At 39.4% G+C, this 20,163-nt stretch overlaps 1 protein-coding gene across 3 annotated transcripts in view; it reads left to right on the top strand.

Moving 5' to 3' along the window:
* lrba (LPS responsive beige-like anchor protein) overlaps positions 1-20,163 on the top strand; it is a 262,968-nt gene that overhangs the window by 37,633 nt on the left and 205,172 nt on the right. For all 3 annotated transcript variants that reach the window (XM_057332760.1, XM_057332761.1, XM_057332759.1), the window contains exons 2-8: positions 3,562-3,793; positions 8,167-8,267; positions 10,623-10,718; positions 12,860-12,981; positions 13,087-13,213; positions 13,801-13,920; positions 15,616-15,762. In XM_057332760.1, coding sequence (XP_057188743.1) covers positions 3,562-3,793; positions 8,167-8,267; positions 10,623-10,718; positions 12,860-12,981; positions 13,087-13,213; positions 13,801-13,920; positions 15,616-15,762 — 945 coding nt within the window. The remainder of the gene's footprint in view (positions 1-3,561; positions 3,794-8,166; positions 8,268-10,622; positions 10,719-12,859; positions 12,982-13,086; positions 13,214-13,800; positions 13,921-15,615; positions 15,763-20,163) is intronic.

Below are 20,163 nucleotides of genomic sequence, written 5' to 3'. Positions count from 1 at the left end.
AATATGTGAAATGGCCGAATAATTTTACCGAACATGACTCGAGAAACGATCAACTAGCAACCAGCGGAGAGAGAGAGAGAGCGAGAGAGAGAGAGACGTGCGCTTTATTAATGCCGCAAACATTTTGGCAGTGTGTGTGTGGAGCATTTTAAGGTGTCAGAGAAAGACGCCGCACGGAAGTAAATTTCCGAATGAAAGCGTCTTTACCGGTCGGTAACTTGTGGCTATTTCAGACGGGAGCGGGCTGTCTGACAGTAGCCCCGCCGCTCGCGACATCCTTTGACATCATACAGTGGTCGCGCGCACACAGTTCCCTGTACTAAACAACTTGTCAAAGTATGTTCTGTGCATCCCGGCCACGAGTGCACCAGATAACAGTCAGCTTTTGTGGGCGGAGTTTGCAGGAGAGACGTGAACTGATATGGTTGTCAGTCAGCATCAGTCAGAATAGCTTGCGTTCGATGTTTTTTTTTCTTACAATCATTTTGCAACGTAGCCTATAATAATCCAACAGTTTTAGTTTATTCGTATTTTTAGTTATAGGCCTAATGTGGAATGACACTTTTTAATGAACTGTTTTGTTGTAGGGGTACAGAGTAACTTACATTACATTCTTTTACCAGTCAGTTATAGGCCTAATTAATATAGGCTATTAAATTTTTTGTTTTAATGTATTTTGTTTTGCTCAATTTTATATTAAGTTGTATTGTATTTTATTGAAAAGCAAGACAAATTTTTAAAAGCAAATTTTGACTATTCAGTTTGTGCAATAGTGAAAAAATAGCTTAATAAATAGAAGAAATGCAAAAACCATATTCGGTGTTCGGTATTATTCGGCCTTCGGCCAAGTGTTTCACATCATGTTCGGCTTCGGCTTCGGCCAAGAATGTTAGATTCGGTGCATCCCTACCTTTTATGCTTCCGATCTCCTCCGAGAGAGATGCGAGACCGGTGTAACGCCCAGCTGACACTCATTATCACTCGTGCCACCGGCCTCGCTTCCTCCTCCCACAGCTCTCGTTACGCCTCCCTCGTCACATCAGGCTTAGAGATGATTTATGACTCTTTGCTGTGCCGCAAACGGGTTTTTTGATGACGACATTGGCATATTTAAGAATAAGTTTATATTCAACACACATATGACAATAAAAACTTTTCAAGATAATACATTATGATATAGACATTGGAAATGGAAGATAAACACGTTTCCACCATTTCTTAATTAAACCGGTGCTGAAATTAGTTTTTATTTGTATTTAAAGCAAAACTGCTGGACTAAAGGAATGTTATTTTCAGTATAAATATTTTCTTGCATGTGAAATCACACATACAATTGAGAACAATACAGCATAATGAGAACGTGCAACAGTACTGATGATCCGTAGAGCATAACTCGAATGCGCGCAGCATTAATGACATGTACGGACTGTTTGCCTTTTATCTTGCACACAAAGAATTTTGTTAAATGTATAAATTTGATTATGAAAAATGACGTGTATGTTGTTTCATTAATAAATGCCTTTCGCAAATTCATACTTTAAAAAAGTGCCAGTGCCACCCGCAATTACGCCTATGAGGGGGAGTTCTGAATTTATGCGTGTATAATGTGGAATGATACGGTTCCATTGGCCAATCCCTCTGTCCACCACATGTCTCTGTCTCCTCAGCGCCATCACAAGCCCGTAGTGGCAACTTTTAAGCACTTGAGAGACCTCTCAAGCTGTCTTAAATAATTGGGAGAGTGATTCTTAGCTTTAAGAAATTTGATAACTTGCTTTTATACTTAAGTTTGGAAGTAGGAGTAAATTTCATGAATTCTCAGCACTTAAGACTAAAATGGCACTTTGAGAATCTTGATAAATACGGGTGCAGGATGATTGCTACAGAGGAACTATACAGTTTTACAGAACAGTTTGACTTTGAAACTAGCCTTGGCATGTATGTCTACCTGCTGATCTCATGGCAGTCAGTCACTTCCACTTTTTCACTGTGCCCTCTGTGTGAGCTGATACCTCACCTCAAAGTCACATTCACCGGCGTTAACTCAGAGACGATGTCAGGTCCATTAATCACCCGCGAGTTGGCCGCATATCTCTTTGATAGCCGTTTCACACAACACAATCAGCATCTCTTGCTCAAATGCAAATGTGAATGTGGGAGGAGGTGATGTAAAGTGTTGGGTGGTTATGGGAGGGTTATTTTAAGGGGCAAACTGGATAAGAAAGGCATGAACATCATTGTCATCCATTTATGTCACTTTTATGTTATTAATAAACATATTTCCCCATCTCCGTGAAAGTATGAGCAATCCAGCTGTCATCCTGTGATAGCAACTTGACGGGGGTGAGGGGGGGTTGACTGCAAGGCCATTGAGATGCAGTGTGTGTGTGTTTGTGACTGATCATGGCTTTTATCTTCTGCCTTGTTAGCCTTTGTTGCTATAATGACAGAAACCCCCCCCCACATTCCTTTAATCCACCTTCAGTCATTTTAATGGGACAGTTTCTATCCAATAGGCTGTGGATTTATTCTCCGCTTCCAGTCCTTGATCAAATTGTGGTCATGGCCTGTCTGCTGGTAAATGACAGCAATCTCTTCAGCTCCTTGTGACTGCGTCTACCTCAACAACATCACTCCTGACATCTGCTTTATTTTTCTTATCACGTGCTGTAAAGTACCGTTTAGTAGTAAAAGCATCCCAGCATCTATTAAACACTGAGCACTTATTGCATTTATGAGCTGCACAATTTTATTTATTGACAAAAATGGTGTTATTTGTGTTGTGTAAAGATCTGCCCCCAACGTATACATACAGTAGATGTGTGTACCATGCTGTGATTTATTGAACGTCTCATGTTTGACCTGAAAACAATAAAGATGCATAGATGAGACCCGGTTGCATGTGGAAACCAATTTTTGCTAGAAAGCTTTGAGTGAAGCACTTTGTTTTTCCCTCCAGCAGGAAGTTATAAGGATGATGTATAGCTGTTATAGAAATATACACTAATAAGTTTCTTGTCCAAAATATGCTTTCTTAAAATTTTTGACTGGTTGTTTGTTTTGTCAGTGTGCAGTGTGTTCACATCGCAACCATCGTATCATCATTTCAGGGTTTTAAACTAGATTTCAAGGTTCACATCCAGAGAGCATCTGTCATCGGCATGACAACAGGTGGATTACACTGGCCCGTTTTAGCTCAGAGGTCCTGTTGTCTTACCGTCAAGGGTTAAAAGTGAGCCAGTGTTGGAAATCCTGTCCCAGTAATCCAGTCGTAGAGAGAGAGCCTTTCTACATCCATACACAGCTGTTTCAGAATGAGATTGGCTTGAATTAAAGCCCGGGTTTTGGTTATCCGGATTTAATGTCAGGAATCAAGCCAGCATGCTGTGACAGGATGCCAAACCAAATATTCCCAGTTCATAAAATGTGACGATGTTCGTTTGTGTGTTAAAGTTTTCATTTGGACTCATTAGACTGATGCTGCTTGTATTTTTACCGCTTATCATATTATTTCTGGCTTTGATTCCATTTGTGACATTAACTCTGATTGTCTCTGTGCAGTTGGTCGGGGGGCAGTTTGACCTGGAGATGAACTTCATCATTCAAGAGACGGAGAGCATCATCTGCATGGTGGAGCTGCTGGATAAGTGTGACTCCACGTGCCAGGCGGAGGTGTGGAGCATGTTCACGGCAGTGCTGAAGAAGAGTTTACGTAACCTGCAGGCCTGCACTGAGGTCGAACTCATCCAGCTTGTGCTTCAGCGCATAGACCAGGTGGACGCTATGATCGCAGGTGTGTGGAATGGGGGATGCAAATCTTAAGGCACCACATGATATTTCAGTTACAATTCGATACCAGTTTATTTCGAGTCACGATTCAATACCAGTTCAATCTGGTAAAACAAATTTGGTAGCATCTCAATATTTTTTGCAGCTTTTGAGAAGATGTATTGTGCATACATGTCTGGTTCGACTCAGCAGTAAAAACAGATTTATTTATATTTATATAGTTCAAGCTTTGTCGTACATCGACATGTGCAGCTTTTTCTTATTACTAAGGGCTAATTTAAATATACTCCCTTACTTAAAGGGGTAGTTCACACAAAAAAATATTATCCCTAATTTTCTCATGCTCATGCCATCCTAGGTGTGTATGACTTCCTTTTCTCAGCCAGACACAATCAGATTTACATTAGATAATATCTTGTCTCGTCCTAGCTTTATAATGCCATTGAACGTTTCAAACCTCAACAAAGTGAATCCATACATCATAAACGTAATCTGTATCCAGTGGGTTAATATGGCATAAGGATTATAAATGATCAATCATATATTTTGGGAACTATTCCTTTAATCTTGGTATTGTTCATTAGACAGTTCTGGAAAGAAGTTGTCATTACACAATCTCATGCACTCAGCTGATGGGTCTCTATCATTGCTCAGTCAGCGTGTAGTTTAGACTGGCAACACTGACACATAGCAGAGCAAAGATAGCGCTAATCAACCACAATGCTCAGTTAGCCGTGTCTGTGGTTTCTAAATAAAGATTTTATAAAGATTTCTTTATAGAGACATCATATAAAGGACCCTTTACATTGTGAATATGCCATTTTTGTGATAGCATTGGCTTTGGACTGTACTGGAGCTCAACACAAGCGTTCAATCACAGGTGCTCATAGTCTTTCAACAACAGAACAGCTTTGCATGTGCTGAATACTTTAGAAAATGTGCTGAATGTTGTATCACATGCAAAACTGCTGTGCTGCTCTTTAGAGACTAACCTGAGCAACCTACACAATTGACAATAGTAAGTACGGGCAGAAGGTCATTATTGCAAAATAAACCTCAACATGGTGATCACAGTCTAATATTACCTTGAAAGAGATCTATGTTGCAATGTGCATGATCTTATACATGACTACCTGCCACATGAGTAATTTGACTAGTGCTGTCAATCGATTTAAAAAAATAATCGGGTTAATCACGATTAATCGCACATATACAGGGCTCGACATTAACGCTTGTCCGCTTGTCTGGGACAAGTGAATGTTTTGTATGGGCAAGTGAGAGAGAATTTTACTTGCTCGACCGGACAAGTAACTTGAAAAAAACAACAACAACAACAACAGTGCGACATATGTAGAATAATAAGAATATGTGCATTAGACAGAGCTACGTGTTTGTGTGAAGTGCGTTTGTCGTGGTTGTGCTTGTTTTTGTGTGACATTAATCAATGGTGCACCGCACTGACTCCATGTAACTAGATGCGGACGCGGAATCCTGTTATTTAAATGTCATCTGGCTGTTCTGCGTGTCTGAGTGAATTATGTGCACAGTTTAACATACAACACGAGTGATGGTCGAGGATTTATCTGCATCTGCACTGTATGAGGATATGAACACATTAATTCATCTCCAGTCAGAGTTGCTCTGAGAGTTTATTTTACGAGCATTTTACTGTTTGAGGGAAGCTATCGGCAAACACACAAAAGCGTCTTACCGAAGAACCGTCAAAATAAAAGTCCCGTTAAATTGAACACTCAGACAAAAAATACTGTAGTGTACTATAGTATTTGCTATGGAAAATTGTAGTGCCCTTGTAGTGAATTGATAAACACTGTAAACTATAGTAAAGTTCAAAAACACTATAGTATCTAAGAATTTTACTGCAGTTTACTAAAGTAAATACTATAGTATACTACAGTAATTTATGTGGACAAATATACCACTATTGTATAGTAAAAAAGGAAAAACACAAACGTAGAAATATTCAAACAAATTTAAGTAGTCTAAAAATGATATGGCCCTAATGTATCCATCTGTATGTAACATTAATGTCTTTTGTCAGTTACCTGTCTATTCATGATGAGCTGCGCTTGCATATTTTTTTTTAATGATGACAACAGACTATTTTTACTTGTGCTCCTACTGTTTGGCCTGTGCTACCAAACTTTAAACTTTAAACCCCTTTAAACCATTTGACAATGCTTAATGTCAAGCCCTGCATAACATTAATGTTTTAAAATATACTTTTACATTCTAATAATTTCACATTTAATCTTCAAATTAATGTAGAAACAACAGATTTCTTTAACAGCATATTTTTGAATGAAAGCCAACATTCTGATTTTAGTACTACAACTGATGAATCTATTAAATTGATTATTTTTTATTTATTTTAACGTCAATTATAGCCATTCAACAGTATAATTGAGAGCTATCATTAGGGATGTAATGATTCACTCAACTCACGATGCGATGCGATTCATGATTCTGATCTCACGATGCGATTTATTCACGATTTACTCACGATTTATTTTTACAAAATGAGTTGAAACAAATTAGAAATGAACAACTTCCCTTGCATTATTTCTTAAATGCTTCACGTTTCTTTGTATAATATTTTTTTTTATTTCAAATAACAAAACTAAACTGCAATTTTAAAACAAATTAATAATAGAAAAAGTATCTTTAATATAAACAAACTAATACTGTCTGTTAGTGTTGGGAGATATTCAATATAATCAGATCTATCGCCAGCCTTTGCATCGCCGATACACGATAGTATCGAGGGGTGGGGCAATTACGCATTTATCTATGACAAGCTGGATTTGTGGACAAAAACAGAAGCTTATGTGTCTAGAAAATGCTCATGTGTGACTGCAATTAGCATTCTATCAGAGTTTACCTTTTAAACAAGAGAAAGTAAACTATTGCTATAAGTCAATATCATTCATCCAAATGCGTCATTGATGCCCGCGTGCGCTGTTATTACTTGATTGCCAAATGGGAACAACTCGTGCGGTGGTTTTAAACCCTCACACGCATAGCAATTCCTGCGAGGAAAACCTCGAGTTTATCACATCACAAGGAAAACCCCGAGTTTTATCACGAGGAAAACCCTGAATTTTAGCACATCACAAGTTTATCGTGCACTGAAAACTGAAAGCCTGCACATTATAAACTCTCTCTGGCGCGAGGAAAAGCCCGAGCCGCGCGCATCACAAGCTCTCTCGTGCACTGAAAACTCAAAGCCCGCACATTATAAACTCTCTCTGGCGCGAGGAAAAGCCCGAGCCGCGCGCATCACAAGCTCTCTCGTGCACTGAAAACTCAAAGCCCGCACATTCTAAACTCTCTCTGGCGCGAGGAAAAGCCCGAGCCAAGCGCATCACAAGCTCTCTCGTGCACTGAAAACTCAAAACCCGCACATTATAAACTCTCTCTGGTGCGAGGAAAAGCCTAAGCCGCGTGCATTGCAAGCTCTCTTGCATGAAGAAATGCGCAATGCGCGTTTGTAATATTGATTTGCAACATATATTGGCAAACAGCCAACTATCGTCTAGGGAATCAGCTATCGCCGATAGGTCTGAGGATCGTCGATACACGATAGTATCGTCTATCGGAACAACCCTACTGTCTGTGCTTTTCTTGGATTTTTTTTGCATTTAAGAAATATCAGCATGCCCACGTTTAGGTTTGCAGTGAACATGGCGGCCCCTGCTGTTCAAAAAATGTGTTGCGATTCAGTTCACACTTCAACCGATTTTAATCGTCACAGATTATAATCGATTTTCAACCGGCTCACGGTGAATCGTTACGTCCCTAGCTATCATGTCTAAATACTGGTGCGCTGTCTGACAGAGATTCACTGACGCAGCCTTTAGCCTGTGACTGTATACACCAGACTGGACCTCACGTTGTGTTTTGCCACGTCCCACAGCTAGAAGCTGTCTATTTTCATTTAACTTATCAAAGCAACTGTTTCAAATCACGTTTAAGTGGTTTAAAAGCCTGTACACGAATAAGAGCGTGATTACATAATGTAACGCTTGACAAAGGATGACAAAACAAACAAATTCTGCGTTAATTGCGTTAAATATTTTTAACGTGTTAATCTGAAATAAATTAATCGTATGCGTTAACGTTGACAGCCCTAATTTTGACACAAGATAATAACTCCACATACTTGTGGGCAGGTATGTAAGGGAGAGGAATATAAAACAAATACAGTTTTGCAAATACAGCTTTGATATAAATAACCACAATAAGATAACTACTAGCCAGTTTAGTAACTGTGTCGAAATCCAAAGCCATAGTGTAAATATGTTTTTAATGCAGCATTCACCTCCTGTTTTGTGTGTGGGTTTGTGTGGTGTTTTACAGATCTGTTGGTGGACATGCTGGGTGTGCTGGCCAGCTACAGCATCACAGTAAAGGAGTTTAAGCTGTTCTTCAGTAAACTGAAAGGAGAACAAGGCCAATGGGTAATGATCTTCTCTTTCATTTCTGCTGTTCCAGATATTTTTTCATATAGTCAGTATGCCACAATGTCCAAAGACAAAATAATATTCTTGATCTAAATGCTATTTCTTGTTGCTGTGTGAATGTAAAATACATTTTACGATTTAATATGCAGTAGAGATGCACCTAAATGTACTAAATTTCTCCACTGATACGCCGATTATTCAGATTGTTATCCGCCGATGCCGAAACTGATTCTGAAGATTAAATTAATGTATTATTCGTAACTTTCTGAATGTTATTAATTCATATAATAACTATTAAATAGGGATGCACCGATATAAAAATTGGGCCGATAACGATAACCGATAATTCTTTAACATTGGAAGCTGATAACTATTATATTGGCCGATATACAGTATCTAAATATTAATATAAAAATTTCTAAGACTGAAACAAAAGGCAAAAAGTGGACAACTGCGTTTATTTGAAAAATTGTCTGCAGAAAACAAGGTAATATTTAGTTCTTTTTCCCCCCTTAAAATCATGTTTCAAGCCTACTTGTATAATGTTTATTTAATAAACAAATCAAAGATGTTCTTCCAGTATGACCCAGAAAAGTGTTCTGAATAGTCACAAGTCTAACAGGTCTTAAACAAGAAAGAATTCAGACAGCAATCTGCTTCAAACAGTATGCGTTTGTTCCTATAATTGACACATTCATAAATATCTACATACTGTACCTACATCAACAATGTTTTGCTAATAACGGTAAGTGAATAATCATGACTGAAAGACAGCACTGTACTGGATTTTAACTGTGAGGAGTGTGCAGCTGAAGTGGTTCAAACAAAAGAAATGATTCATGATCTATCGGCTATAAAATATCGGCCTGATTTTATTAAAGTTGCCGTAACTCAGATAGTTTCTGCAAATCTTATGTTAATCTTGTGTATTTACATAATAGTATCGTACCCTTCAAATATCCGTAGAGTCTTTAGTTTGATCACATTTATAAAAGACAGATACAGCTACGATTATCTCCAAAAATATACGACTGCGGGGGGGGGGTGAGATGGTGGGGGATGGGTGGAGGACGGAACTAAAGCACGTGCGCACCCATTGCCAACAAAACTCAGACATGACTCAGTTTCACTTACCACGTGCGGTTCATGTCCGACATCTTTTACCGCACCATATTTCAGTTTCAAATGATCTCCAATCCAGCGTTATATCCACCGTTTATATAACATCCATCACTGAAATGCTGTGAACAAACCAACACAGCTCAACTTCACTATCCCAAGAGTAACAAGCTGCAGCTGCAGGCCCACAGCTCAGCCAATCTTGATGGTAAGTGCGTCTTCCTATCGCTCGTCGGTTGACGCGTGGGCGGGCTATTTCTTTCGCCTTGCCGTGGGCGTGCTTTTCCGGGAGAATTGCCCAATAAGGGACTAAGAAAAGTTGTTACGTAACGGTTTTTCATGTTCCGAAACCTATACGAATCTTGCAGAGTGTATCGAGCACAGAAATACTACGTAATATGTCCAACTCGTTTTTTGACAAGTTGACCATGTCAAGCATGAGAAGACATTTAACATTGTAAAACATTCAGAATGCATGAAACACCGTTGCACATCCCCTTTAATGGTCCGATAACATTAAAAATGACCATTTATCGGCCGATACCGATATGGCCGATAATAATATATCATGCATCCCTACTATTAATATATCAAACTGGTGATGTTTCTTAACATTTTCTATATCAAAGTCATTGCATTTTCCTGTCTTCTTTTGATTGACAGGATATATCAGCCCTGATCATCGGCTGTTCATTAAGCTGATAGTATGAAAAATGTATTGACCGATACCGATTATTTAATAACTCGGTTATCTTTAATATGTAGTATTTCAAGGCGACACACAAAAAAGCAAAGACACAATTATTTCAGCTCTTCTCGGTCAGGTAGATGAAGGAGATGTTAGTGGAAATGAAGTAGGGTTTGATGCATTAGCCTGTGTCTCTGCACTAGGGACCAGTAGCAGTGCCATTGATCAGAACCTGCAATCAACATGTCAGAGAAATAGGACAGCGCGCCGCCATGCGTCTCTATAGCTCATAACCCCACAGGCAGAGACCATTATTATGACTCTGTTGTCTGATGTGCTTGGTCGTGATGGACCAAATACATCTCGGCTTGGGGAAACAATCTAGGATGGATTTACCTTTGGAAGATCGGAAGATTAGACAAGCAGTCTAAATCAAGATAACCTCATATGTTGAATTCAATCTCAAATTGAAGTCAATACCCCTACATTTTAAGTTGTTTTTTGTGTTCTTGTGGGTCTGTCTAAATGTTTTTGCTTTCTCTTAGCCACCCCACGCTGTCAAGCTACTGTCTGTGTTGAAGTCCATGGCTCACAGAAATGGCCCAGATTCGTTCTTCAGCTTCCCAGGGAAGAGTGCTGCGGTGAGACCCCGACATCAAAACAACAGTTTCAATCCTTCTGACTGTAACCTCAATCTCGATTATCACCTCCACCTCTTATAGTATATCCTGTGAAAACTTTTATTTTGAATTGAAAACGTTCTTATTGTGAACAGGATCAAATGTTCAGGCTTATTTCTTTTAAGTTAAATTGAAGAAAATATGTTTTATTAACCAACCAGTGATGTGACCCAATTATAAAGAGAAATTATCTAAACCTACCTTCAAGCAAATGCAAAATACTTGATACACGCATTGCATTGCACAGTACAGTACAGTACTTGTTCTATAGCTTAAATTATAGCCTAAAACGTGTAACTTTTTTCTCACACAAGTAAATATTTATTTAAAGATGTTTGTATATTTTATAACAAAATACTGAGAAGATTACAGAGAAAAAACTAAGAAAATTTTAAAGAAATGTATAAAGAAAAGTGTTGTGAGACTTCAAGCCAGGGAGTCATAAACAATGAATCTCTCTCTCTCTCTCTCTCTCTCTCTCTCTCTCTCTCTCTCTCTCTCTCTCTCTCTCTCTCTCTCTCTCCCCTTCCCTCTCTCTCCNNTCTCTCTCTCTCTCTCTCTCTCTCTCTCTCTCTCCCATTTACTCACACACACCCACACATGCACTGAATTGTTTCAATTGTTTCAATTTACATTAAGATACTTTGAAAGTCTACATCTTCTGAATTGCATTTCTTCATGCAGCGTAATGGCTTCAGATATCCATGTAGTCCTCTTTCACTTATTCAGGCATTCCACTAGACATGTGACATACGAAGGTTTTGCAGGAATGTTGAATACTCACAGGACGTTTTATCTGCTCTCAGGAATAAAGACGGCTGGGACATGTGCCCAAACGCTCATGAAACAAAAACCTTGGAGTTTAAGAATTTCGAGATAAGATTAATGTATCTGTTTCAATGAGAAACATATTTGTTGAATGAAACTGCGCTTGTGTTTTGGATAAAAACAATAAAGTCTAGTTGGTACGCTTGGATAACAGCTTATAAATATTGTAGACTTCAAGTGCTTTTCACTTCTGGAGGAGCATGCAGTCTATATGTACTAGGGGTGTAACGGTACGTGTATTCGAACCGTCATGAGCTGTCGAGGGGAAAATTCCAAAATGAAGTTGTCATTCCTATACCCTACTCCCTTCGAAGGGAAGAGCCCTTGTAGTTTAGACTTTGGAGTGAACAGGGCATTTACGTGCCATTATGTAGACGTTTGGAATGCGCTTGGCAAAGTAAGCGACGTAATTTCCTCATTATCTTCAGCTGGCATGTTCCTGTGACAACGAAGCATTGTGTCCGTCAGCAGATGTCGCTGTTTTAATGGCATAATTTAAGCATAAAACCTAATTGTTTGCAAATAAACATAAATTTTATATTTTCAAAAGTTTTTCAAATATGCTATATAATATATAAACACTAATATGTATAAAACCTTTCAAAATATAAAATGTATTGTTTTTGCAAACAGGTTTTATGCTTAAGTTATGCCATTAAAACAGCGACATCTGCTGAAGGACACAATGCTGCATTGTCACAGGAACATGCCAGCTGAAGATAATAAGGGAATTATGTCGCTTACTTTGCCAAGTGCATTCCAAACCGTTACACCCCTAATATGTACCATTTTCTGATGCATTGCAGATAGATGTCTTTGAAATGTTCCATCCACCTGCGTATGTTTTTGCATGTTTATATGTAAATTCAAACCATGCCGGTCATTAGTAATGTGTATGTGTTAGCCGTGCTGTGTTGTTGGTGTCCACTTGAGACAAAGCCAAAGGAAAGTCAGGAAATGCCGTGATTGGTTGCCGTTTAGTGTTTAGATGTTATTCCTGTGCAGCGAGGATGTTGGCTTCTGGAGAAAATTGCATTGCGTTTACCTTCCTTTTCATTCACAACACATTTAACAGGAAGTCTTCAGTGTACACACATACACACACATTCTTCCCAGGATGCCGTGTAGCGTATTGAGCACAATTACTTCTCAACGTGTGATCGGAACAAACATACAAACTGCACTTTTAATTTCACTTGTAGATTTTTATTGGTAAAGATCATGCAGTGTAATGACAAAACGTACAGTAACAGTCTGTGTTTATGTGTCATCAGGCCATTGCTCTTCCTCCCATTGCAAAGTGGCCACACCAGAACGGCTTCACCTTCCACACCTGGCTGCGCCTGGACCCTATCAATAACATCAACGTTGACAAGGACAAGCCTTATCTCTACTGGTGGGTCAGATGCAAACAATGATCACACAACCTTGAGATGCTAAATGAAGTGCCTTTATTTAAACTGTTTTCTAAAGTAAGAGGAAGTGTCTGTCTTTTCTCTAGCTTCCGCACCAACAAAGGTTTGGGCTACTCGGCACACTTTGTGGGAGGTTGTCTAGTTGTGACCTCTCTAAAGTCCAAATCCAAAGGCTTCCAGCATTGCGTGAAGTACGACTTTAAACCCCAGAAGGTATGAATCACCTTGTGTGTCCTTCTTAATTTACCACATTGAGGTGGAGATTATAAAGTGTATAGTGTATCAAGGATTGCAAAGTTAGATGGTGGGTCTGTACTGAGGCCAAGTCATACCTGAGGATTTGCAAGAAGAAACCAAATCCTTTCCCTGCTTGGTTCCCATCTACCTCCTGGAGTGACTGAGGCAGATTTTCTAATATGACCCTTTAAAATGTATGATCCAACCAGAGATGCAGATTTAATCTCTGCTCCAAAATCAATGTGCTTCTACTTTTAAATATAGGGTGTGTTTTGGCCTATTTTTGGAGTCTGTTCCATTATGCTCCCTCTAGAGAGGCCTTGCCTACTGGATAAGCACCTTAATTGGCTTTTGCCACCATTTAATAGAAATTCTAGATGATCTGGGTGAGATAGTTGCCAGAGCATTTTAAAAGACCGGGGTCTCTTAAGCGTAGTTAAAGTAAAGACTCAGACCCATGAGGCAAATGCAGAAGTTTGCTGACAGATTGTATTTTCCCATAGACTGTAAATGCCATCAAATTTGGTTAAGTCATGTTTATTGTTGATTTTGTTTTTACACAGTGGTACATGGTGACCATAGTGCACATCTATAATCGCTGGAAGAACAGTGAACTTAGCTGCTATGTCAATGGAGAGTTGGCATCCTATGGCGAGATCACCTGGTTTGTCAACACAAGTGATGTAAGTGGTCTGTTATCTCTTATTGTTTTAAGGTTTACCAGAAGATATGCTGGGAGCTTTGGCTTTTATCTCTAGTGCTGTTTCAATTCAAAGCATTTGAGTAATTTGAAATTGTATATCAAAGTAATGCCTTCCTACACTGAAGCAGTATCGCTCAAGGCTGAGTTTGATTGATGCCATCACTTTTCTTTTGTAGCATTTACAGTATATAACAGCCTTTTGTGTTAAAATGCCATTTTATAAATAAAATGGCAAAACTTAATTGGTTTTATATTGTGTTGGTGTGGAAGTACAAACCATGTTAAAGGCGCAGTTCTTAATTAACAGCGGCCACTAGCGTTGTATTATAGATTTGCAACGAATCGCTCAGTCCAAACACGATGGTGGCCACCATAGTACAAAAATTGCTCCTAATATGACACACATGAATCAACTCACCAGGTGTATTAATTATGGAGACATTCACAACATTTTGGGAGAAGGCTAATGAGTTCAATTGTGTATACTTTTCCCATATCTGATTTACTTATTATAAGCAAAAGATGTAATTACATTTTATCCGATTAATCGACGAATCGAAAAAATAATCGGCCAACTAATCGATTATCAAAATAATCATTAGTTGCAGCCCTACTATGGAGATACTTTCCAGCAGAGAGTCGTTGGAGAGAAAGATCATCTTAAAATCACCCCCGAGGAGGTTGCTTTGATTTGGATCAGTATGCGAGTGACATTGGATTTTCTGTTTGTTAGAACCAAGATATGTTGTTGTTGTAATATTAGCTGTGTAACGGAGCAGTTTTGAGCGTCATTGTTTATCTGGAACCGCTTTAATATTGTACTCATCCAGATACTTGCGAGAGAGAGCGAGAGCGCGTTGGCGCTAAAACTGTGGAGAGAGCGCGTTTTACTCTCTTACTCAATGATGAATAAACTTACATTTAATCCGCGGGTCACATGCGTTCCGAACCGGAGAGTACGATCCGTACAGATCACGGATCATCCGCGATCCGTTTCACCGCTATACCTTGGGGGAGAGGAAACGCTCGTTGTAGAGTTGTTTGTCCTTTAGGGCTGCTGTACAAAACATGACGACGAATTATGGTACGGTTTACATCATTTTTAAATGTGTTGTTTAATTGGGATTTTAGCCGGCGATTGTAGAAATATCAGTATTCCCATTCACGTCTTGTTTGAATTACATAATAACTGCCTGGAGGCGCGTTGCAAAGATGGCCGCCAAGTGGCACAATTTCCCTAAACTGACTTTTTTTAGAACCTGTTTCCACTGAATAGAAAGTGAGCAAAAGCGTAACAAAAAACTATTTTGGTGCCAAATCACATTTATTGATGATTTAAAATGAAAATAATATGAACAAATTGCATTTTGGCATAGTGTGAAATAATTCATATAGAAATGCATTGTTTACTGTAGTTTTGAAATCTTGTTCATGTGTCTTAATACCATAGATTCAGAATTGGTGTAAATATTTTAAATCCTGTTCCTGGTGTAAATCCTGATTAAAAATAGTAGTAGTACAAAAAAAGTTTGATATTTCCTTATGTAGGAGTATGAGCGTGCAGTACTGAATTGTATTGCGTGGTAGCTTTTGTCCAGTAGCATTTAGTACATTATAGGCACTGTGACATATTTTTAAGATGTTTAAACAGCAAACCTTTTTCTGTTCTTCGCAGACATACGACAAGTGTTTCCTGGGCTCGTCAGAGACGGCAGACGCTAACCGTGTGTTTTGCGGTCAGATGGGGGCCGTGTATCTGTTCAGTGAAGCTCTCAGCGCCGCTCAGATATTGGCCATCTATCACCTGGGACCTGGATACAAGGTGCCATTTCACACTTGTAAAAGAGATTAATTTTTCTGTTCAGAGGCCAGGTTTGCCCTAGATTTGGCATCTGCTGTTTTGATCACACGGTTATTGACTGAAATACATCAGGCAACTATGTCTTTCACATCAGTTTCTGTCTCCTTGCTCTACTCAAACACTTCTGCGCCCGAGTCCCAAGATCATAAACACATATAATGATCAAATGTATACAGTAGCTTGAATGCATTGCAGGTTGCTTTGGATAAGCATTTGAAGAGTTTAGTTACAAAATTGTTTTCAAAAATCATGTTTTTTTATTGTGCATTCCAATTAATATCAATCAAACTGCAGTTGGTTTGTTTTGATTTAAACCATAATAACTCAAAAAATACAACTAACTAACACATTAAAACATGTTAATATAATAAAAAAACATGATTTGTATGATGTTATCTCATTTTGGAACCAAACTCTTCATTTCCAAGATACATGAATATGTATATGTTCTACTTTCAATTCAATTCAATTTTATTTATATAGCGCTTTTCACAATGTGCATTGTTCCAAAGCAGCTTTACAGGAGAAAATAAGAGAAACTGCAAAACACAAAAAAGGTAAAACACAGCACAGTGCATGGTGTTTATAGAGCAAGCAAGATTATTCTAGTAAATAATATCTAATAAATGCAGTCTCCCGGTGGTTTATTTAGCATATTTTGCATTAAGTGAAAGCTCAATTGTGGGCTCAATTGCAACGGGTAATAACTCTTTTAATAATTTAGTTGTTATGGGGTCTAAAAAGGAAGTTGTAGGTTTAGATGTTGCAATAAGTTTAATTAAATCTTCTTGTTTCATAGGTGAAAAACACTGTAGCCTTTATTTTGGGGCGATGGTTGGTACTAATTCATAGGACAGACTTGGAGGTTGAGTTTTTACTATTTTGTCTCGTATGTTTTCGATTTTCTCTGTAAAAAAAATCATGAATTCATTGCTACCAAGGTGCAGCGGAATAACCAGGTCAGGTGATGTCTGTTTATTTGTTAATTTAGCAACTGTACTAAATAAAAACCTTGGATTGTTTTTGTTAGTTTCTATGAGGTTACGGAGGTGCTCAGCCTTTGCTGCTTTTAGTGCCTTTTTATAACAGTTTGCACTCTCTTTCCACGCAATTTTAAAGACCTCTATTTGGGTTTGTTTCCATTTGCGCTCCAGTTTACGTATTTCTCTTTTAAGGGCGCGAGTGGTGCTAATGTAGCAAGGTGCTACGTTTTTCTCATTAATCTTTTTGGCTTCTAATGTATTAGAGAAAATAGTGCCCAATTTGCTGGTCATGTCATTGAGCGATTCTGTATTTACTGGTATGGTTATTAAAGTAGTCAGATCTGGCAACCTCTTTGCGAAACTATCTTTAGTAGTCGAGGTAATTGTTCTACCCTGTTGATAACGAGTTAAATGGCTGATTTCTGCAGTGCGCAGTGTACAGTGGCTTGCAAAAGTATTAATCCCCCTTCCTTTTATTCACATTTTGTTATGCTGCTGCCTTATCTTAAACTGCTTTAAATGATTATTTTTTTACATTAATCTACACTCCATGCACAATAATGACAAAACAAAAAACTAATTTTTGCAAATTTATTAAAAATAAAAAACAAAAATAAGTACATTGCATAAGTATTCATACCCTTTTTCTGGGACACTTGAAATTTAGCTCAGAAGCATTAGTTTTGCTTGTTGATGTTTATACACTTCGAGTGGAGTTAACCTGTGCCAAATTCAAGTGAATAAGTATGATTTGGAGTGGCACATACCTCTCTATAAAGGGTGCAACAGCTGAAAATGCATATCAAAGTAAAAACCAAGACATGAGGTCAAAAGAACTGCCAGTAGAGCTTTGAGACAGGATTGTATCAAGGCACAGATCTGGGGAAGACTTCTGAAAAAAATCTGCTGTATTGAAGGTTCACAGAAGCATGTAGCCTCCATTTATCCTCAATGAAAGAGGTTTAGAACCACCAGATCTCTTACTTGAGCTGACCTCCTGTCCAAACTGAGCCATCGATGGAGAAGGGTCTTGGTTAGAGCGGTGACCAAGAAGCTGATGATCACTCTGGTTGAGCTCCATGATCATATATGGAGATGGGAGAAACTTACAGAAGGACAAACATCACTGCAACACTCCACCAATCTGGGCTTTATGGCTTAGTGGCCAGACTCAAACCTTTGCTCAGTGAAGACACATGGAAACTTGAAATATGCAAAAACGTACTTCAACGAATCTTTCAAACTGTCAGAAACAAGATATTCTGGTCTGATGAATCTCAGATTCATGCATCATGTCTGGAGAAAAACGAGCACTGCTCAACACCTGTACAATACCGTCTTAACAGTAAAGTGTAGTGGAAACAGCATCATGATGTGGGGGTGTTTTTCAGCTTCAGGGACTGTACACAAAATACGGAGATAATGATCATGAAAACCTAGCCCAGAACATTCAGAACCTCGGACAGGGCAGAAGGTTCATTCTCCAACATGACAATGATATCCAAGATGGCGCCGCGGATGGCTGCCTCGGTTTGGAGTGCTCTAGTACTTATGTCTTTTTTTGTTGTTTTTCCTGTTTTAAGCTACTCTTCTTTAATCACTTTTACCAGGGACGAATTGCTTAACATTAAGCAATGCCCTTCTATCAATCTTTTCCCTAATTTTGAAAATTCAGACGTCTTACTGGACATTTTACTCGGAGGAGCGGCAGCTCTGTACAAACGCTCTAAAAGACGCAAGCGGGGAAAGCGAGCGGGTGCGCTCGTCAGACTCCGACGACGCGGATTTAGGACCCCGCTGCCGAGTATACACCTGGCGAATGTCCGCTCCCTTACCAACAAAACGGACGAAATACTCTTACTCACCAGGACAAACAAAGATTTTTCCAACTCCGCTGCGCTGTGTTTCACAGAAACATGGCTCAATGACACCATACCGGACAGCGCGTTACATCTGCCGGGTTTTCAGCTTTTCAGAGCGGATCGCATTGCCGAGTCAACAGGGAAGACACGTGGTGGTGGATTATGTTTTTATATAAACGAAGGTTGGTGCAGAGATATAACAACACTGAAGAAGATGTGCTTTTCGTACTTAGAAGCGTTCTCTATCAACTGCAAACCTTTTTATTCGCCACGCGAGTTTTCCTCATTTATTCTCGTGAATGTTTACATTCCTCCACATGCTTGTGCGAGCGCGGCGCTGCAACAGCTGGCGGATTACATCACTGACACGGAGCAGCAACACCCGGATTCTCTTATTATTATTATTGGGGACTTTAACAGAGCAAACCTCTCCCGTGAGCTGCCAAAATACAGGCAGCATATCACATGCCCCACCAGAGACAGCAACATTCTGGATCACTGTTACACCACAATACGGGATGCATACCACTCTGTTCCCAGAGCAGCTCTGGGTCTCTCTGATCATTGCCTGGTTCATCTTCTTCCGACCTACAGACAGAAGCTTAAATCTGCCAAGCCTGTAGCAAGAACAGCAAAGAGATGGAGCAGCGAAACAGAGCGGGCCTTACAAGCCTGTTTCGACTGCACGGATTGGAGTGTCTTTGAAGCTGCAGCCACTGATCTGGATGAGTTAACTGACACAGTGACATCCTACATCAGCTTCTGTGAGGACATGTGTATTCCCACCAGGACTCGCTTAACATACAACAATGACAAACCATGGTTTACAATGAAACTGAGACAGCTTCGTCAGGCCAAAGAAGATGCTTACAGAAGTGGGGACAAAGTCTTGTATAATCAGGCCAAAAACACACTGACAAAGGAGATAAGAGCAGCTAAGAGAAGCTACTCTGAAAAGCTGAAGAACCAGTTTTCAGCCAACGACCCTGCATCAGTGTGGAAAGGCCTGAAAGACATTACCAACTACAAGCCATCATCCCCTCAGTCTATGGGTAATCAACGACTGGCTGACGACCTGAACGACTTCTATTGTCGTTTTGAAATGCAGAGTCTCACCCTTCACACCCGCCCTGACCCTATCTCTGCTATACCATTAACACCTCCTCTTGACATTCAACCTGCACTTAAGATCTGCGAAGAGGATGTTTGCCAGCTTTTCCGCAAACAAAAGATCAGAAAAGCACCAGGCCCAGACAATGTCTCACCCTCCTGCCTGAAAGTCTGTGCGGAGCAGCTGTCGCCCATCTTCACTAATATTTTTAACAGATCTTTGGAGCAGTGTGAAGTCCCTTCATGCTTCAAACGCTCCACCATCATCCCTGTACAGAAGAAACCCAAAATATCTGGACTTAATGACTACAGGCCTGTTGCTTTAACATCTGTGGTCATGAAGTCATTTGAGAGACTTGTACTGGCCCACCTGAAGGACATCACCAGACCACTTCTTGATCCCCTCC

The sequence above is a fragment of the Triplophysa rosa genome, linkage group LG4 (assembly GCF_024868665.1).
Source record: "Triplophysa rosa linkage group LG4, Trosa_1v2, whole genome shotgun sequence".
NCBI lineage: Eukaryota > Metazoa > Chordata > Actinopteri > Cypriniformes > Nemacheilidae > Triplophysa > Triplophysa rosa.
This window is presented reverse-complemented; position numbering and strand designations above follow the sequence as displayed.